At 36.8% G+C, this 17808-nt stretch overlaps 1 protein-coding gene across 1 annotated transcript in view; it reads right to left on the bottom strand.

Moving 5' to 3' along the window:
- The window catches only part of LOC117175530, a 202407-nt gene that overhangs the window by 164465 nt on the left and 20134 nt on the right, over nucleotides 1-17808 (bottom strand). Inside the window, exon 2 of the mRNA XM_033365237.1 lies at nucleotides 13171-14237. Within this exon, the coding sequence (XP_033221128.1) occupies nucleotides 13171-14237 (1067 nt within the window). The remainder of the gene's footprint in view (nucleotides 1-13170; nucleotides 14238-17808) is intronic.

Raw genomic sequence — 17808 nt, 5'->3', positions numbered from 1 at the left:
TGTATATATATGCATAATGTATAAATTATCAAGTATACTATTTCTATATGAATCCTAGAGTAGCTAAGCCCGATTTGACCGAACACATTTACAGCTGCATTGTGAAAAACTATAAAACGCTTTAAAAAATGTACATGACTTTGAAAATGTACCTTGAAAATTTACTGCAGGGGCCCAAACTTTGGTAAAATTTCTATAAACTCAGATTATTAAAATAAATAATTACAATATTACATGGCTTAATCCTAAATTAAAATTATCATGAAAAAGAAAAGACCCACTACTTCAAACATGGCATCAGCCTGAATGTTGGACCAATTACGTTAACTATCGCAATATTCTACCAAAAATTGTAGTTCTCATAACCTCAGGAAAATTAATAGAACAGACTCAAAACTTACATAAAATCATGAACCAAGCAAAGAGTAATAACTCTTACCTCAATCCTTCGACAAGTGACCAGTCTAGCATGACCTGGTACTTAGTTTAATAATCCTCGAAGTTTGATTATTATGGAGGTTCATACGTTTTTACATAATTAGCTCTCGCTCCATTCATTTTCTTAAACAAAATAAAGGTACCACATTTCTCTCTCATTACATACACCTTAAATTAAATAATTCTTATCTTTTAAATATTTCTAAATTTTGAGCTGGTGCCTGCTATGAGAATATTTACAGTTTGATTGTTTAATTTTTCAAATATAAAAGAGCTGGGGGTGCATTTGTAACAAGTGACCAGCAACTAAGTTGCACCCCCCCCCCCCCCCCCCCCCCCCCCCCCCCCCCCCCCCCCCCCCCCCCCCCCCCCGACTGACCCGTAGAGTCCCAGGACCAGCAGACTTCATCAGTCCGACCTCCAGATTGCTTATTAAGTTCAAGAGCATGATTGTGCTATTGGGAAAAATCTCGTACAATAGTTCCATATAACTAGAAAAAAATTCAGTAAGGCTCCGAAAAATAAACGTGAGAGTTCTAGATAACTTGTGATAGCGAAAAGAATATGATTTTAATCAGTCTGTTATTTCCCAGACTCAGGATCAATAATAAAAAATAATATAATACTGTTTAAAGTATGCAATCTATCAGATTCCCCGACAGTATTATAATATTATATTATAAATATTAGAAATCTTCAATCAGCCAGCTAAATGAAAAAGAATGTAAAATTTTGAAATTTACAACACTGTACACTCTAAAGACCACACGTGGAAGACTTAAAACTAACTAACGCCTGAAGAGCTTTAAGAAATTTCACGAAAATGGCTTAAGAATAAATGATGCCTGAATGGCTACACAAAAACAGCTTAAAACTACAAACCCGAAATCGTGTATGTAAAATTTTCCGAAGCACCCATAAATTAGATTTGCTTCAAAATGGCGTCCGCTAAGGTCTGAATAAGATGGAGGCCGGCATCCAAAGCCACGATTTCTCTGGCTTGACCACCCAATGTTGACCTGAAAAGTGACGTCAATAAGGGATCCTCCCTTCCAGTCTCCATTCAGACGAACATCTCGGGCGTTGATTAATCCTAACCTAGGGCTTTCCACAATAGAAGAAAATATATCCAGTGAAAGTATCAAAGGTTTGCAAAGGTCCCTTCTGAACATCCTGTGGGAAAATTCTGGCGTTCTCAGTCGCTCCAGCAATCTTTGAAACGTCGCTGGAGCTCCCGATAACGCGAATGGCATGCGATTATAATGATAAAGCCCCTTGCCGGGTAATGTGAAAGTAGTGAATTCCTTACATTTATTCGAGAAAAGAATTTGATGGAATGCCTGACTAAGGTCAATCTTAGAGATATATCGCGATATGGCTACCCCACTTAATTCCCTACAGTCGATACAAATCCAATAATCTCCATCAATCTTCCTAATCATTACCACTGGAACACACCATTGCCTCTTACTGGGACTTATTGTTCCCTCCGCTTTAAGATTTTTAGCGTATTCTCTTAATGATTCTTCAAACTAGAGATGAAGACGTCGATAAGATTTTCTGATGGGAGGATGTTCATGAACATCTATATGGTGTTCCACAATGTGGGTAGCAGAATACTTAATTGGCATATGAAAGGAACTGAATGGGGTCTTTACGGGTACTTTGTAGAGGCTCCATTTGGTTCCTTCGGTTCGCCAGTGCTCCGAAGGCATTAATTCCTTTATGCCTGCACAAGCATGCACCCACATTCGACAGAGAAATTGTAACAGCTTTCGCATAACTATCTGAGATTTCCGACGGTACGGTTGTTTCAGAACCGATTTCCTGTACCTCATATGTACGCCAAATACCGTTACCTATTCTCCAAATTTAGGGCTTAAATATTACTAACAGTAATAAACAGAATTCGCTCATCAAGTACCATATTGAGTTGATCTAGTGAAATCTGAGAGGCCTTAACCATGAAAACGGCCTAATCTTCTATTCAAAAGATTTTTAAGACTTGAAGCAGGCACGATAAAAGTGTCCTGGCTCTTTGCAATTCCAAAGACAGCCGCCCTTCTCTCTTGAAATGATACCAGCAGAAGTAGGATGTAAATTATTTAGTGCCATCGGCAATAGTTCCCTTTCCGAAATCTGAGTTTCATGAGGTAAAAATGAGGCGAATGATAAGCAGATAATCTGCTATAGGTTCATTTGGACCCTGTGAGCTTACTGGGTTAGAAGAGAACATCTGGATTCCTGTACGGTCACCCAAATGTCCGTAAGGGACTTTATCCATATAAAGGAATAAGTATTTGCACGAGTAAATCCAAAAATAAATTATTATTCGCTAAAGTGGCCGTGGCATAACTCGCCTTCGAGAGATTTTCCTCCTCTCGAAGTATCGAGAAATATAAAAAAACTCACTGAAGGCGAGTGATTTCCAAGGCCCCTAGTTAAAGCGTGATCAGCTGTGAATGAATTCATCCTTATTCCAGTCGACTGAACTACTTCTGCAGAAGCTGAAGTAATCATAGTAGAATCACTCGCGAGTGTGTGAAGGGCGTGGCTTGGGTAAGCGGAGAGAACGTATAACAATACTTTCCAAATTACACGCAAAAGTCACACTGCCGACGCTTGTTGTTGGAGTTAACAGGGGTTCCGAAACTGTATGCTTATTGTTACTGGAGAAGAGGAAAGGTGACTGAGCAAGGAGAGTTGTCATAGAGACAGAAGTTTCGGCAAAATTTTAAATTTCAAACAATTTTTAAAATTCCGTTTTAGTAACTTCAACTATCGCAGAATTCACCGAAATAAGCTTTTCGAACAATTCAAAATTCCAAAGAAATCCCGAATTCACTCCTGAAATCCCAAAATCCTGTACAAATAGCCGAAAATTTTACTGGCAAACATATTACACATAAATAAATATAAAAAATCACATTATAAATAATGTCAATACAACAGGTAAATTAAAAAAATTAAAATTCAACAATAATTAATATATATCTTATAGTATTCGATAGGTTTGATCAATCGAACCCACAACAATCAATTCTGTAGGTACCTAATGTATGGCACCCAAAAAGAAAATCAATACAGTATGTTTTCAGAATCCGGAAATATCTGGATTTACTTGCACGACAAAATAAACATGGTTTTTGCTCGAGCTTCTCTAAATAAATTTAAAAAGTCTCCTTGGCGCAACTCCAAAAAAAGTGTTTAAAAATGTTTTAACCTAAATGTCTAAAAAATGTTCTCTGATAAGAAGTCCCTAACTCACGGTAGAGGCATAAACTTTTTATTTCGGATACGTATTTTGGGATTAAAGAGCTTTGAAATTGTAAGTAGATAAGTTGCTTTTTTAAAAGCACATGTGCATGGAGGTCAACGATCGTCAGCACCAATTACCCTCTAGAGCCAAGTTTACGACATTCGAGGTGTACAAAAAAGCAAAATCTAAGCTCGCTCGACAAATCCATGCACTTACAAATTGATGACTGAAATTAATAAAATAAAACGAATGGGGATGTTGCGTGAAATGAGATAAATATATTTTTAGAAAATTGAAGCAGGGAACCCGGTAACAAGCGTTGAATTCAGAAAAATTAAGAATTTGTATTCCTATGAATACGCGATTTTTCCTCCGCGTAAAAATCCGCTAACGGGGACAAAAAAAGTGCAAATCCTATTCCACTCAATCGACTTAGTAAAATTTAACGAAAGCATTTATTTAACCTATTTTTCATTATTCAATCTTTTTATAACTTATAAATTCGAAAATATACGAATTTATATTTATTTATATTTTAATCATTTATTTAAACGTTTAAAAAAAATGCAACAAAGAAATTTATCCAAATGTGTGAATTTAAATAACTTTAACCCTAGAGAGGCAGAGTTGAACTGGTGAGAATTAAAATTTCGGAATTTACATTCCGCATGATGGAATTAAAACAACTTATTACACATATTTTGTGAACTTATTGTAAGGAATTAAATAAAATCAAAATATGACCACTTTTGAGGAATAAAAAGTATCCCTGTGAGGTGCGTTACCCGTACAATTAAAAGGAATTAAATATATTGAAAACACATTCTCTTTGGGAGAATGTGTGTCCGTCACTATGGAAATAGAAGTGAATAAGTTTAGGAGGTATCTTATTCTTATTGTGGCATTTTAGACAGATGGAAAAATTGCGCATTCAAAATAATAGAATAATCTTCACTTTTGTGCTGAAGTCTGAAAATATTAATTTTTCTCCATTCCACGCTTATTACCGAGAATAACGTTATGGAGACCAAGAAACATTTGTTTAGGTTTCTCATACTTAAAATAAATAAAATTTCTAGTTTACGTCTATTTGGTCACATTGAAACAGATGTGACGTAACTAAGGTATACAATTGAGCACCAATGAGACCACTTTAGCCCCCATGTTCATCGGATCCAGCTGATTAACTAAGCTAACCTATCAATGCCTAAATACGCTAAAAAAAAGAAATTGAAAATAAAAGCCGAATCAAGCGAGGTAGAAGATATAAACAAAGAATGAATTTAGAAATTAGCCAATTCCCTAAAGAAGTTAGATTAGTAGCTGAGAAGTGTTTTGGAGCTGTATGTGATTCTAGGGAGGATAAATATTCGAACAAAATTTGTATTATTGTACCGAAGAACATACACATACGTCAATTTCAATTCTTTTTTTCGAAATTATTATTAATTATTATTTACTTATAATACATGAAAGCCATCTAGAGCCAATAATACTTTTAATTCATGTTAAGAAGCCATTTTTACTTTATTTTTTATTTTTCATAATTTAGATAGTTTAAATTTCTCTGCGAAGAATTACGTCACAAATATATAGCCAATCTATTCGTTTCGCGAAAAATGCCGTGAGCGGGAGTAATATTCAAACTATCTTAAGAAAAAAAAATTTCTCATTCAATAAAAAATTCTTCGTTCTTGAAATAAAATAATGAGTTAGTAAAATATCAAAATATTTTTTTATCTCATTTCATGCAACATCCCCATTGTTCTTTTAGACATTTGCATCCAACTGCGCACGTCTCCCGATATCATTTATACAACTGTACACATGTATATTTGTTCGAAAAGTCTTACTTAGAAAAATTGAAAAAATACCAATGATTTATTTAATCAACTTAATGCTTTTCAAGGTGATCTAAAAACTTCCGCACTAGTCTAAGTTCTCATGATTGATGATTTTTTATAAACTTAATAACCTTAGATATGATATTCCAACACTCTCCACCCAACCCTTCAAAAACTACTCCTGCATTAGTGGGGTCTGGGGAATGTATTAATTTCAGCCTTCAGTTTACTAAGTTTAGGAAATTATCATAAGAACTATGACTATTATGGAAGTTTTTAGATTTCCGTAATAATGCGATTTAAAAACATTCATCGTACAACTGAAGGCAGTGGCTTTGGAACGAAATTTAGGGGGAGGGGTAAACTCTCTTTCTATCGTATATGGTAGACATATGTACATTCAGAGTGAGGGGGGCAAATATATTGCCCACAACCCCACAAAAATAGTGGTGCCCTCCGCTCCGGTACCACTGCCTGAAGGTAAGTCCAGGCATGTTTCGCGGTAGGGGGAGGTTTCCTGGAAATGTGAGAACATCAGCCCCTGGTTGACTGAGCTGTTTAAAAAATCAGTGTGGGTAACCGTTTTGATCATTGTGTAAAATATGACAAGAAATTCGAGCATTTCTTGAGGAAAATTTCAATCGAACTTACTGCAGGTGTAGTTAGGGGGGGGGGGGTTGTTAAAACATCATCCGCTGCCTCTTTTAGTTTTAAAAAAATCATTGGGCATAATCAATTTGATGATCGTGTAAAATATGGCAAGTTCATAGAAAATCATAAGGACTTTGACTATTATGAAAATTTTTAGATTCTCGTAAGTATGTAATGTGAAAATATCACCAGTACACCTGGAGGATCATTGCGATGAACTAATTTGCGGATTGCTAAATTGTTTCGATCTACCGAAGTAAATCTTTGCGCAAAACTGTGCACGTGTGCAGTTTTATGAATATCATCTGGAAACGCCCGCAGGTGGATACAAATTGCTACGAGTACAATTAAGTTTACTTTATTAATGTCATTAATCAGTTTGTAAATGTTTGAATTTGTCGAGCGAGTTTTGATATTGCTTTTTTATACTCCTCGAACGTCGTGAACTTAGCGCTAGAGGGGAACTGCTGATGATTGTTATCTCAATGAACGCACACTCTCATAAAAGCGGCTCACCTACATGAGATTTAATAGCTCTGCAAGTCCCAAAGTACGTATCGAACCCAAAAAGTTTCTGGAACTTTTCGACTATTTCTCTTCTTTAACCACCCTTACTAGGGGAAGGATAACTCGTGGGACATCCTGTATAGAAAAGGCGAGTAGAAATTAAATACAAAAAAGAAGTTGTAAATGGTGGGGTCTCAAACCCGAACTATGTTCAACTTTCTATGAATTCAAATTATTAAAAAAATTATTACACCAATACATTGCTTAATCCTAAATTGAAATTATCATAATGAAAGAAAAAGGCCACTAGATCAAACATGGCGTCAGCCTAGATGTTAGACCAATTTTGTTAAGGGGTTGCATGGGCTATGAAAGTTCAAAACATCAATTTATTTTATTTTGTATCTGTCAGTACAACATGTCAAGAATATTCTTCTAAACTTTCAAGTCAATCAGAATAAAAGTCTAGAAGATAGAGCTTTGGAAATTCATGTCATTAGGTTCGGCCGGCGGGGCGCATCACGTCGCGTCGCAAGTATATCCAGGCACCTACTTACCATTTGTTTGCCTCTGTTTCTCGTTTCATTCTCTCGCTTCCTAAGGTTTACTCTTTTCAACCCCAAATCACTACTGTTGGGTTCCCGAGACCTGAGCTAATTTTTTTCGTTTCAATTTCGATAGGAAGCCGTGGGTTTCTGAGACCCAAGAATGAGAGGAAATATAGTCTAGAGCGAGGCCTGTCAGCGCGCAAATCGAAAATCTTAGTATCTCAATAGTTTGCATACAAAGAGGAACTGAAAACCACAGAAGTACCCTCCAGGCCTAGAAGTAGTGTTTACGTTGCGCAAACAAAAGTATTCTGTCCACTAAACAACGATAGAAAAACGCAAATGGTATATATATTTGAAAGTTTTTCATAAGGACAACCGCAGTATTTCGCCAGGAGTGGGCGCTAATCAGAAAAACTGCACTGGATCCAAGCAAAATCGCGAAGGCGGTCGCCCTTGGGTCGCTCCATGGGATCAGTGACAAAAATCCCAAACGAGAAAGCGCCCACCCAATGAGAGTCGCGCTCCGTCAAAAAATCCCGCGAATCAGAGAGCGACTCAATTCATCACGATGCATGTATGCATGCGCGCGCTCCTACTCGCTCTTTGATTCGCGGGCCTTTTTCAAGGAGCGCGACTCTCATTGGGTGGGCGCTTTGTCGTTTGGGATTTTTGTCACTGATCCCATGGAGCGACCCAAGGGCGACCGCCTTCTGCATTTACCCGCAAGTGTTTTAGCATGCTGTTGACACACAGGGATGTTTTTTAAGCTATTAACCAGTTAAGGCTAGGAACCTTCAAGAGTGCCGATGATAAGGACGATTAATTTAACAGAAAATTCCAGGTACTGTCGTCGGAACTCCCTCATAAGGTCTTTATACCTCTCGTTCTTCTCATTCTCCTTGGTTATGATGTTTTTGTCAGCTGGTGCCAAAAGTTTGACAACGAACATGGTTCGCTTCTCGAAGTCAATAAGAACTATATCAGGCCTTGAGTATTGAACAGAAACAATTGTTATAAAATATGATGCTCCAGTATATGCGGCACTTCTTATTCACGACAGTTGACTCTATTTCCCTAGTGGCGTTTAGCAGAGCATTATTAAGATTAATGCCGTAAAAGTGACAGAGATGGTAATAATGCACTCTTACTACCGCGTTGTGCCTTAAAGTGTACGTCGTTCCCGCATGAGTTGGACAACTAGATGGTATGTGTTTTAAATGCTCGGGGTGTGCGTGGCACGCTTTGCAGCTATCATCAGGAATGTCTTGGCTCAAAATGTGGCGACGGTATGTTAAGGTGGAAATGACACCGTCTTGGCATGCAAAATGAAACCCTCCGTACCAGACTTCAATCTGTGCGATTTAAGGAAAGCAAACGTTAGCTCGCACGACATTGACTGATCCTCCACATTTCTGTGGAAGATACCGTGCATCCTCTTATCAAGGAGCTGTTCACAGAAATTTTTCTCTTATGCTTTTTTAATCCGTGCTTTCAGGAGTGAGTGCTCGAGATAGATAAGATTCGATGCATTTTGCTCACCCCTAATACTGAATTTATGTCCGAGTGTTTCAGCAGCCTCCTCCGCTGCTTTGTACAGAAACGCTCCTTAGTCCACTTCTTTGTGATTCCTGACCATTTTAACCTTTATAGGACGGGGGTGGTCGAAATATCGACCACCCAATGCACACTAACTATTTGATGTTTTCGGGAAAAATTTGGTTGAAAATTTGCGTGGAAAAATGTCTTGAAAATTTCATCAGGAGAGCTTTTATCATCTAATCTAGCATTCGGCTACACACCATGATTTTGATCAATGAAGAGATCTATGGTAGGATTGAAAACCCCATTTTCCGTCCACTTGAGGTGTTTCAAGGTATTTTCAAGACGTATTCTAAGAGGGAGATCGGATTCATCGTGTGACTCTGTTTCACTAGCTTCATGAGATGACTCAAGTAGTTCAGGTTCGTCAGAAGATGTAAATCTATTAGATTCATCAATAGGCGCAGATGCATCGACTTATAAACGCTTATAACTTCGTTTGCACTTTTGGTAGGAAAAAGATCGTCATTCTGAGGACAAGAATTATGCCTCAAAAGACATGGGTATGCCAACCATAACGCTAAGATATAAAAAATGACCTTGAGATGGTTATTTTCAAGGTCAAGGATGCCTTCAGGATTTCTTTCACTATTTTTCTCGTACTCAGCGCATCAAAAAATATGGGTATACCAAACTATAACGCTAAAATATCATTAAAATTTTTTTTATATGTAGGCCTTTACGTCGCGGATGCGGGTGGTCGATATATCGGCCACCTTTCAGGTCGGAAACTTACAATGAGTTTTCTGTGGAAATTATGCATACATTTTTGGTGAAATAAAAACTCGATTTGACCGGAAATTTTCCCGTCCTCTAAAGTTTAAGAAAAACGGTCTCTTCCATTTGCGACTCCATGTGCTGTACCCAGAATAATCATGTTGCAAAGACATTCAAGATTCAATATTCCGCGAACAGCTTGACGGCGTGAGATGCAGAATTGCGGAATGGAAGACTCAAGATGCATGCTTTTGTTTATTTGCATAATCTTTCGTGTCCCGATATCAAGGGATCTGAGCTCGTTTCTCGTCCATGGAACCTCTCCAAATGAAATGAGTACTACCGGGACGGCCATCATATTCGCTGCAGATACTTTGTTCCTCGTCGACAGTTTGGAAGATCAAATCTGTCGGATGAGACGTTTGCATCTGCTTCGGAGAGTATCCTTTATATATGCCACATCCTGTATGAGACTATGTGTATGTATATGTATGCATAGATCTCTCCAGCGCATAGGCGTCGTATAGCACTTCTATCGACGAGCTCATTTACATTTTTTAATTTTATTTTACTTTTCATTATACTTTCAAAGACTGTGACGTCCTTCTCATTCAAACTATTGCCATGTCCTATGACGCTCTTATTATTATACCATTGATCCAATCTCTCCCACTACACGACGAAGATGATGTTATACAGAGCGGACATCTGCTTCCCAAAGTCTTCTAAAGTGCGGGGCGGCTGAAGGGTTTTGACGCAATGTAGTTCTGTTCCCGTAGCAAAACAAACAAAACCACAATGAGTAAAGTGCAAGTTTATGACAGCGTCATGTGATGATCCAATACTTTCTTGTAGATATAATAACGTAAGTTGCGTTGCTCCATGCAACGTGGCATGATGAGACTGATAAGAATAAAATCTTTTGGTAGAATATAAGGACATCGCTCGTCGAAGTCCATAACAGCATGCTGCAAACGATCTCATAGCCGCAGTAAACCGTCAGAGTCCGAAAAGAGCAACAAAAGAAATAAAGGACTTTTGTAGTAACTGGGAGTTGTTTGCGTAGAAACTTAAACTCGTCGGAGAAGTGTCGACGTTGTTTACATCCCACCAAACGAGATCGAGCACGTTTCAAAACGTATGTGGTATGTTTATACGGAGGAATCTCAGTGGATTTCTTCTGCAACCGGTTGATGAATCTCAGATAGACCCTGGCGGACCGAAGGAATCGAAAGGAGCCTCTACAAAGTACCCGTAAATCTCTATTAGAAACTCATGGAATAATCGCAATAGTTTTTTTTATAGCGTTACAAAATTTAAAAAAGTCATTAACTTCTGCTGAAGGTGACTTCAAACGCATCCATAATAGCTCAAGTGGTATGTTGCGCTCGAAGTTCAAAAATAAAATTCTCTCTCACTTGCATCGCAGCGTTGTTGTCTGGGGTTTCCACCGCGTCGCGCTAGCAGCCAGACAAAATTCTTAATGTTACCGACCGAACGCTTATTAACTGCTACTAAAAGAAGATGCCCTTGAAGGCACCTTTGGCCGATGTAAATGACAGGTATTTTATTTTTTAAAGTTTTTAATGCTGCAAGAAAAAGTATTGCGATTACTCCATGAGCTTCTAATGAAAATTTGAACGTAGAATCCGAATTTCAACAATTTAAAAGTTGATTTTGCTATTTTTGTAAGTTTTATTAAAAAGGAACCGAATGGAGACTCAATGTGGTATTTACGGGTACTTTGTAGAGGCTCCATTCGTTTCCTTCGGTCTTTAGGGGAGAGAAGTAATGCAAAGTAATTTAGTTAAAGTCGATTATCGACTTAGAATGGACCACGGTGGGGCAAGTTTAACCACTGCAGAGTAAACAAAAGTCCTTTCCTCGCGTAAAAAGTTGCACGTTCGTCGTTTGCGCATGTATGCTAATGGCTGAAACTGACCAACCTTAAGCTCTTCCCGGCGGTCACTGCTCTGGATTTATGGAAGAAAAGTTTGACTTATGTGTAAGTGTAATATTTGTATGCCATTCCTTTGTGTACTGACCTCTCTGACTGCAGCAACAACGATAATCTCACTGATTTTAGTATGTCCTGTTAAATAAAAATGAACGCACTGAAGATTCCAAAAGTAAAAGCTAATAGCAGGGCTAATAGCAGGGACAGTCCGGAAGAGCCTGACCTTGCTCATTGGCGGCATTTAGCATACATCAGAAAACGTCGAACGCGCAACGTCCATCGCAGTTGACGATTCGAATCTTCCGAATCAGTCATGCAAGCACCTGAAGTATTCAGACCGACACCCCACTAACTCAGCCGCTGTTTCCGGGTGAGCACCCGAAGTTTTGATAAAATAAAATCAGTTCTAGGTAAAACAGACTTTGTTGTGCATATTGAAGGCTTCAAGAAGCCATGCGAGGGCTTTGCTTTCAAGAAACTGGCTATATTCCGCCTTAAGGATTACAATCAACCCAAATAGACCCTTCCAACCACCCTGCAGCTGAAGTTCACTGCGCGATGAATCCACATCAATGAATGCATCGAAAAATAAGATGAAGTTGATACTTGTACAGTAAAAGATTTTGATAAACAATGCAAAATTGTTTGTAAGACTATGTTACAGTTATTCTTGTATCGATCTTAACATTCACTAAATAAATGTTTTATGTCTTCATTTCTTATTCCTTTATATATTAGTTTAAGTTAGGTTAGGTTATTTACAAGTTTGTTACAGTTTAATGAGCTAAAAGTTATGTTTTGTTAGTCTTAGGTCAATTGTAGTAACTTGAAATCATGAAAAGACATCATTCTGTACATGCGCAAATTATTCTGTACTGAGCAGCAGAAGGACTAGAATTATGCGCCATACTCTTAGAAGTAGATACACGTACTTAACTTTTGAAGCGGGAAATTCAAATTTACAAATACTAAATGCAGGAAATTCAATCAAAATGTGACGAGTTTGCGACATGCGTGAGTAAAGTAGACACCTGGTACCGGAGAAAGGTAATACCGACTGTTCCGAGAGTGACTTAACGGAGATATCGACTAATTGTGCAGCGACGTCATCTGTTATTGGTTGTTGATGATTATGTACTTGACAAGTATTTAATTTGTCCTCATCAACAAATTCAGGTGCGAAAAATTCAAATTGAAAAAATTATAGGCGTAGTTAATTCTGGTTACAGTAGTACTATAGTATCATTGGATGCACATGCAAAGAGTTCCCAGTAGAGGTATGAAGTCAGTAACGTAGATTAATGATATATTATTCAGCTGCTTAGACATGCTTCACTGGAGCTTGAAAACATAATGGAAGTCGGCAGCCATATTGAATTCGACATTTTGAATTTGTAAGTACTGACGTAAAATTGGGGTTCTTAATTACCTTAAACAGTATGCGGGAATTGATTGAACTAAAGAAGATCTTTAAGAATCATAACTTTAGATTCACCTGTAATTCTATGAAATGTATAAATACTCGTGCATTTGAAGACTCTTTTCAGATTAAACTTGCTTTTATTAATTTGAAAGAACTTTAGGAAAATAATCTACATAAGTAAATAAAACTACCATCTTAAATGAATACGAACAAAAGGTTCCTACCTTGTGGTAACGTTTCTTTCACCATCAAAGTCATTTGATTTAGCCAAAGCCGGTTTCAGTTTCCTTAGTAAAACATCTCTATCTGAAATAGGTGTTGAGGTTGCTGGACGTTCAGTCTGATAGAGTAACTTGACCTGCATCTTGGACCTATCAGATTCTTGACCCTGAAGAAGTGACACAAGTGCATCTTGACTTTTCGACCCAGCATCAAGAAATCGAACTCGGTCCTGCCTCCCTTTATCACCGTTTGTAGGCCTCAATGTGATTTGAGTAGGAGAAGTCGAACTTATCGAAAACTTCTTCTGATGAGTTTGAATAGCTTTTATAAACAATTCACTCTCTGCGGGTGTAATTCTTCTTGCAGTTGGAGACGATAAGAGCAGAGGAGAGTTTGTTGAAGAAAGCACGGAAGGTGGGAGTGTTATTTCTGACAAAGGTGTTGTTAATTCAGACATCCTTTGAAGTTGCTCCAATTTCAAAAGTTCCTGCTGCCTTCTTAATTCTTGTTGCTGAAACAATAATTGCTCCCTCTGTCTTTGGAGGATTTCCAGTTGTTTTTGTTGCTCTAAATAATTTTGAAGCTGCAGGGTTTGCTGGTCGCTAAAGAAAGGTTGATTAAGGTCATCTCGAACGTAGTTTGGAGAAACAGTTTGATGCTGAGTATTATATCTAGATGACTGGTACTGAGTTGGTTTTGCAGGAGATGTGTATTGAGTTTGGGCAGTTTCTAGGTGACTCTTATCTAATTTCTGATTGAGCTGTTCTTGTTGCTGAAATATCTTTTGTTGTAGTCGTTGAAGTTGTGTCTGAAGTTGATAATTCTGTTTCGCTCTATCCACTTTGTATTTTGCAAGGGATGGATAAGGTGTTGTTGGAGGGGTGGGTGACTCTACTATGAAAGATTGAGATTGTCCAGAATAAGATAGTAATGTTGGATCAGAAATCGTTGGAATTTCAGGTTCTGAAGATGAATACTGTTGCTGATGCTGCTGCACATCACTTAGAATTTGGACTTGCTGAGAAGCTGATAACCGAGGTCGTTGATCAGGATGTGTTGCGATCTGAAACTGAAACAAATGTAATACTTTGTGTTAGGTAACAAGCTATAGAATTGCTATAAAGTATTATTTATTTATAATTTTTTTCCTAATAAAGTGATAAAAAAATAGAGCTTCTACTACTAAAAAGGCCTTCTGCTCCAAAATGAATAGAAGGAAAGCCTTATCTAATTACCAGTCATACTTTATCTAATTATCCTTTCAAACTGCAGACGAAATATATAATTCGCAGTGCGTTGTGCAATTTAATATTTCTTGCTTTAACGGGCATGCGCGAGGGAGTTTCGCGCCAATAAAATTGTCAATAAACTTTAACGACAGAGTTCATCAGTTGATAACATAATAAAATCACGCGCTAAGATTCAATCTGTTTTTTTTGTGTCAGATCATTTTCCGAAAATATCAGAAAAATTTGAATAAAAGTATAAATCAATTTAATTTATGCAATTGCTTTTTTATGAAAATTATTCCGACAATTGATTTCATTTGTTTTTACATTAGTTTATCAGTAATTCAATTATAGTGAAATTAATTGAGCGTATCTATCTTATTTAAAAAAATTTAATGCCAACTATTACATCTAAATGCAAAAAATCTAGCTAGTCATATTACATGAATTTGTGATATCAAATTTCACTGATTGATTTGGAAATAAATATTATCAATAAACTATTATGATTTAAATAAATATTAAATATTATTATTAAAATTATTTTTGCAAAAAGATCCTACTCCTTCTTCGCTCCATTGGGATATAAACCACAAAAATTGTAATTTCCGGTCGGGTGCTTTTTCAATTAAACTATTAGAAAGATCAGAATAAGAACTCTTAATTCAAGAAAATAACCCAAATTTTTAGCTAGGTTTTAATGGTACCAGTAATTATTTTTAATGAATCTGTTATATTGTCAGCGAATGTTACCTTACCGACAGTAGTCAATCCTCCAAACCATGAGGGCAGAAAATCCACAATATCGATCAAGTTAAGAATCTTCAATAACAGGAAATGATTAACGTCTTAATCAGACTAGATCAGAAGTTTTGTGGTTCGTTTCCCAATGGAGTAAAGCAGAAGTAGGACCTTTTTTCAAAAATTAATTTTAATTTTAATTTCAACAAATTATTTTCTATCTAGTCTGATTAGGACTTTAAGCATTTTCTGTTATTGAAGACTTTTAACATGATCGATATTGTGAATTTTCTGCCTTTATGGTTTGAAGGGTTGCCTACTGTCGGTAAGGTAACATTCGCTGTTGACATAACAGATTCATTAAAAATATTATTACATTCTTATTATTATTCAACCTTTAAGGACGATTGTTAAAGCTGAGGAACGTGCACGATTTTCAATTTTCTTAATTTCCAGATAACGTGCTCAGAATTCCACAAAACAAATATATGCACTAGATCGAGGTGTACTATTCCGCATCTGGTAGGGTGGCTATAAGTTATCGTCTACACAATAGAAAGCGACAAAATTATAAAAATAAAATAATAATTTTGTTTGCTAAAATTGATGAGAAAGTGTTTATAGATTAATCCTAAATTTTTTGAGAATTTTTGTTCAACGGGATCAACGCTTAGCCCTTAAAGGGTTAAGAAAATTTATTTATAAAGTACCTCACAGAAAATTTTAGTATAAATTTTAAGAAGACATTTTAGACGTTATAAATCTTGACAAGAGGCAGAATGATTTTGAGAAATTACCGAGTATGGGAAAGTGGTCTCATAATAGAATCTCAATGATATTATGTCCTCTTTCCTTTTGCAGTAAAGAAATGTTTAATTTCGGAACTTTTTTCTTATTTGAAGTTATAAATAAAGCTAGGTATACATATTTCAAGGTAATACAATGTGCAGACATAGAACATTCTTTTTTTCTTAACAAGGACTTTCGCTTGTTGACACTGTCGAAAAAGAAATGTATTTATGATGAAAATTGCAGTAAGAACTTGCAGTCAATTAGTATGTAAGGGCATTTATACTAATGTTTCATTCACAGAAAAAGTTCATTTAGCTTAGAGAGTTTGTAACTTTTACTTGATCATAACATGGAGTCAGATTACTGGAAATCTTTGATGGAGAGAAAGCTATGATGATCAAGTGGTGAATTTCATTTACGTTAATGAGTTCTGTTTCATTCCCCTGTTTGAAAATGATGGGAAAGGAGTCTTGGCCAAGTATATACATAACTATAGAGATAAAGGAAGAAATTTCAGCATGCAATCACTTTAATTATCAGTGCTTCCATTATAGATAAATTTCAACCAAATAATTAACTTAAGGAAATAAAATCTTAGACAAAGTATTTTTGATTAAGGATCATTTTGCTGCCCCCAAAACCCACGCAAATTTAACTCTTTTTAAACCAAATATTTAGTGCAGAATTTTTTCAAATTTGTTCAACCAAAATTATAATTTGTGCATCACCGGTAGTACCTGATTTCTAAAAAAACACTGGCAGAGCCAGAGAAACGTTTCGCTGGCCCCGATATAACCCAAATCAAATTTATATGGGCGTTTTATTTTCGTCGTAATTTGTTCAAATTTGTACAACCAACTGCAACCCTTAAAAACTACCCCGCGTGCGAAAAACCGCATGGCGCGGCTATTGAAACGTTTCGCCAGCCCCGACATTAGCCAAAATCAACTTTATATAGGCGAATCATTTTCGGCTTAATTTGTTCAAATTTGTGCAAACAACTTCAATTCCTAAAAACTACCCCCTATGTGTCTAAAAGCATGACTGGGAATACCAAAATGATTCGCTGGTGCCAATATTATTCAAAACCCACTTTATATGGGTTCATTATTCTTTACTTAATTTATTCAAATGTGTGCAACCAACTTCAACCCCTGTACGCCATATGCGAAAAACTCCATGGGTAAATTAAGAAACCCATTCACTAGTGCTAATATGATCCAAAATCAATTTTACATATGCGAATTATTTTCTTCTTGAATTGTCCAAATTTGTGCAACCAACTTTCACCCCTAAGAAATACCCCCTGTGCGGAAAACGCCATATTGGAGCCAGCCAAACGTTTAACTAGCCATTCATGTTTGCCGCACAAGGGGTAGCTTTTATGGGTTAAAGTTCGTTGTATAAATTTCAACCTGTCAATACGGAAAAGATAGGCATATATAAAGTTAATTTTGGATAATATCGACAACAGCGAATAATTTTGCAGTTCCCACTGTGGTGCTTCGCGCACAGGGGGTAGTTTCTAGGAGTTGTAGTAGTTGCACAAATTCGAACAAATTTATTCGAAAATAATGCGCCCATATAAAGTAGATTTTGGAGAATGTCGGGGACAGATAAACGTTTCGCTGTCCACACCATAGTATTTACCGCGTAGGGGGTAGCTTTCAGGGGTTGAAGTTCGTTGTGCAAATTTAAACAACTCAAAAAGGAAATAATAGGAATATATAAAGTTGATTTTGGATAATATCGGCAACACCGAATAAGTTTGCAGTTCTCGCCATACCAGGTGTATACATATGAAACCGGTATTGCCATTTAGCGGCCAGTAGGCACACTTGTAGGCACTGTCGGAACTTACCATTTGTGCTAATTGGC

The sequence above is a fragment of the Belonocnema kinseyi genome, chromosome 6, assembly GCF_010883055.1.
Source record: "Belonocnema kinseyi isolate 2016_QV_RU_SX_M_011 chromosome 6, B_treatae_v1, whole genome shotgun sequence".
Lineage (NCBI taxonomy): Eukaryota > Metazoa > Arthropoda > Insecta > Hymenoptera > Cynipidae > Belonocnema > Belonocnema kinseyi.
The sequence above is the reverse complement of the archived record's forward strand: the minus strand, read 5'-3'. Positions and strand labels throughout refer to the sequence as shown.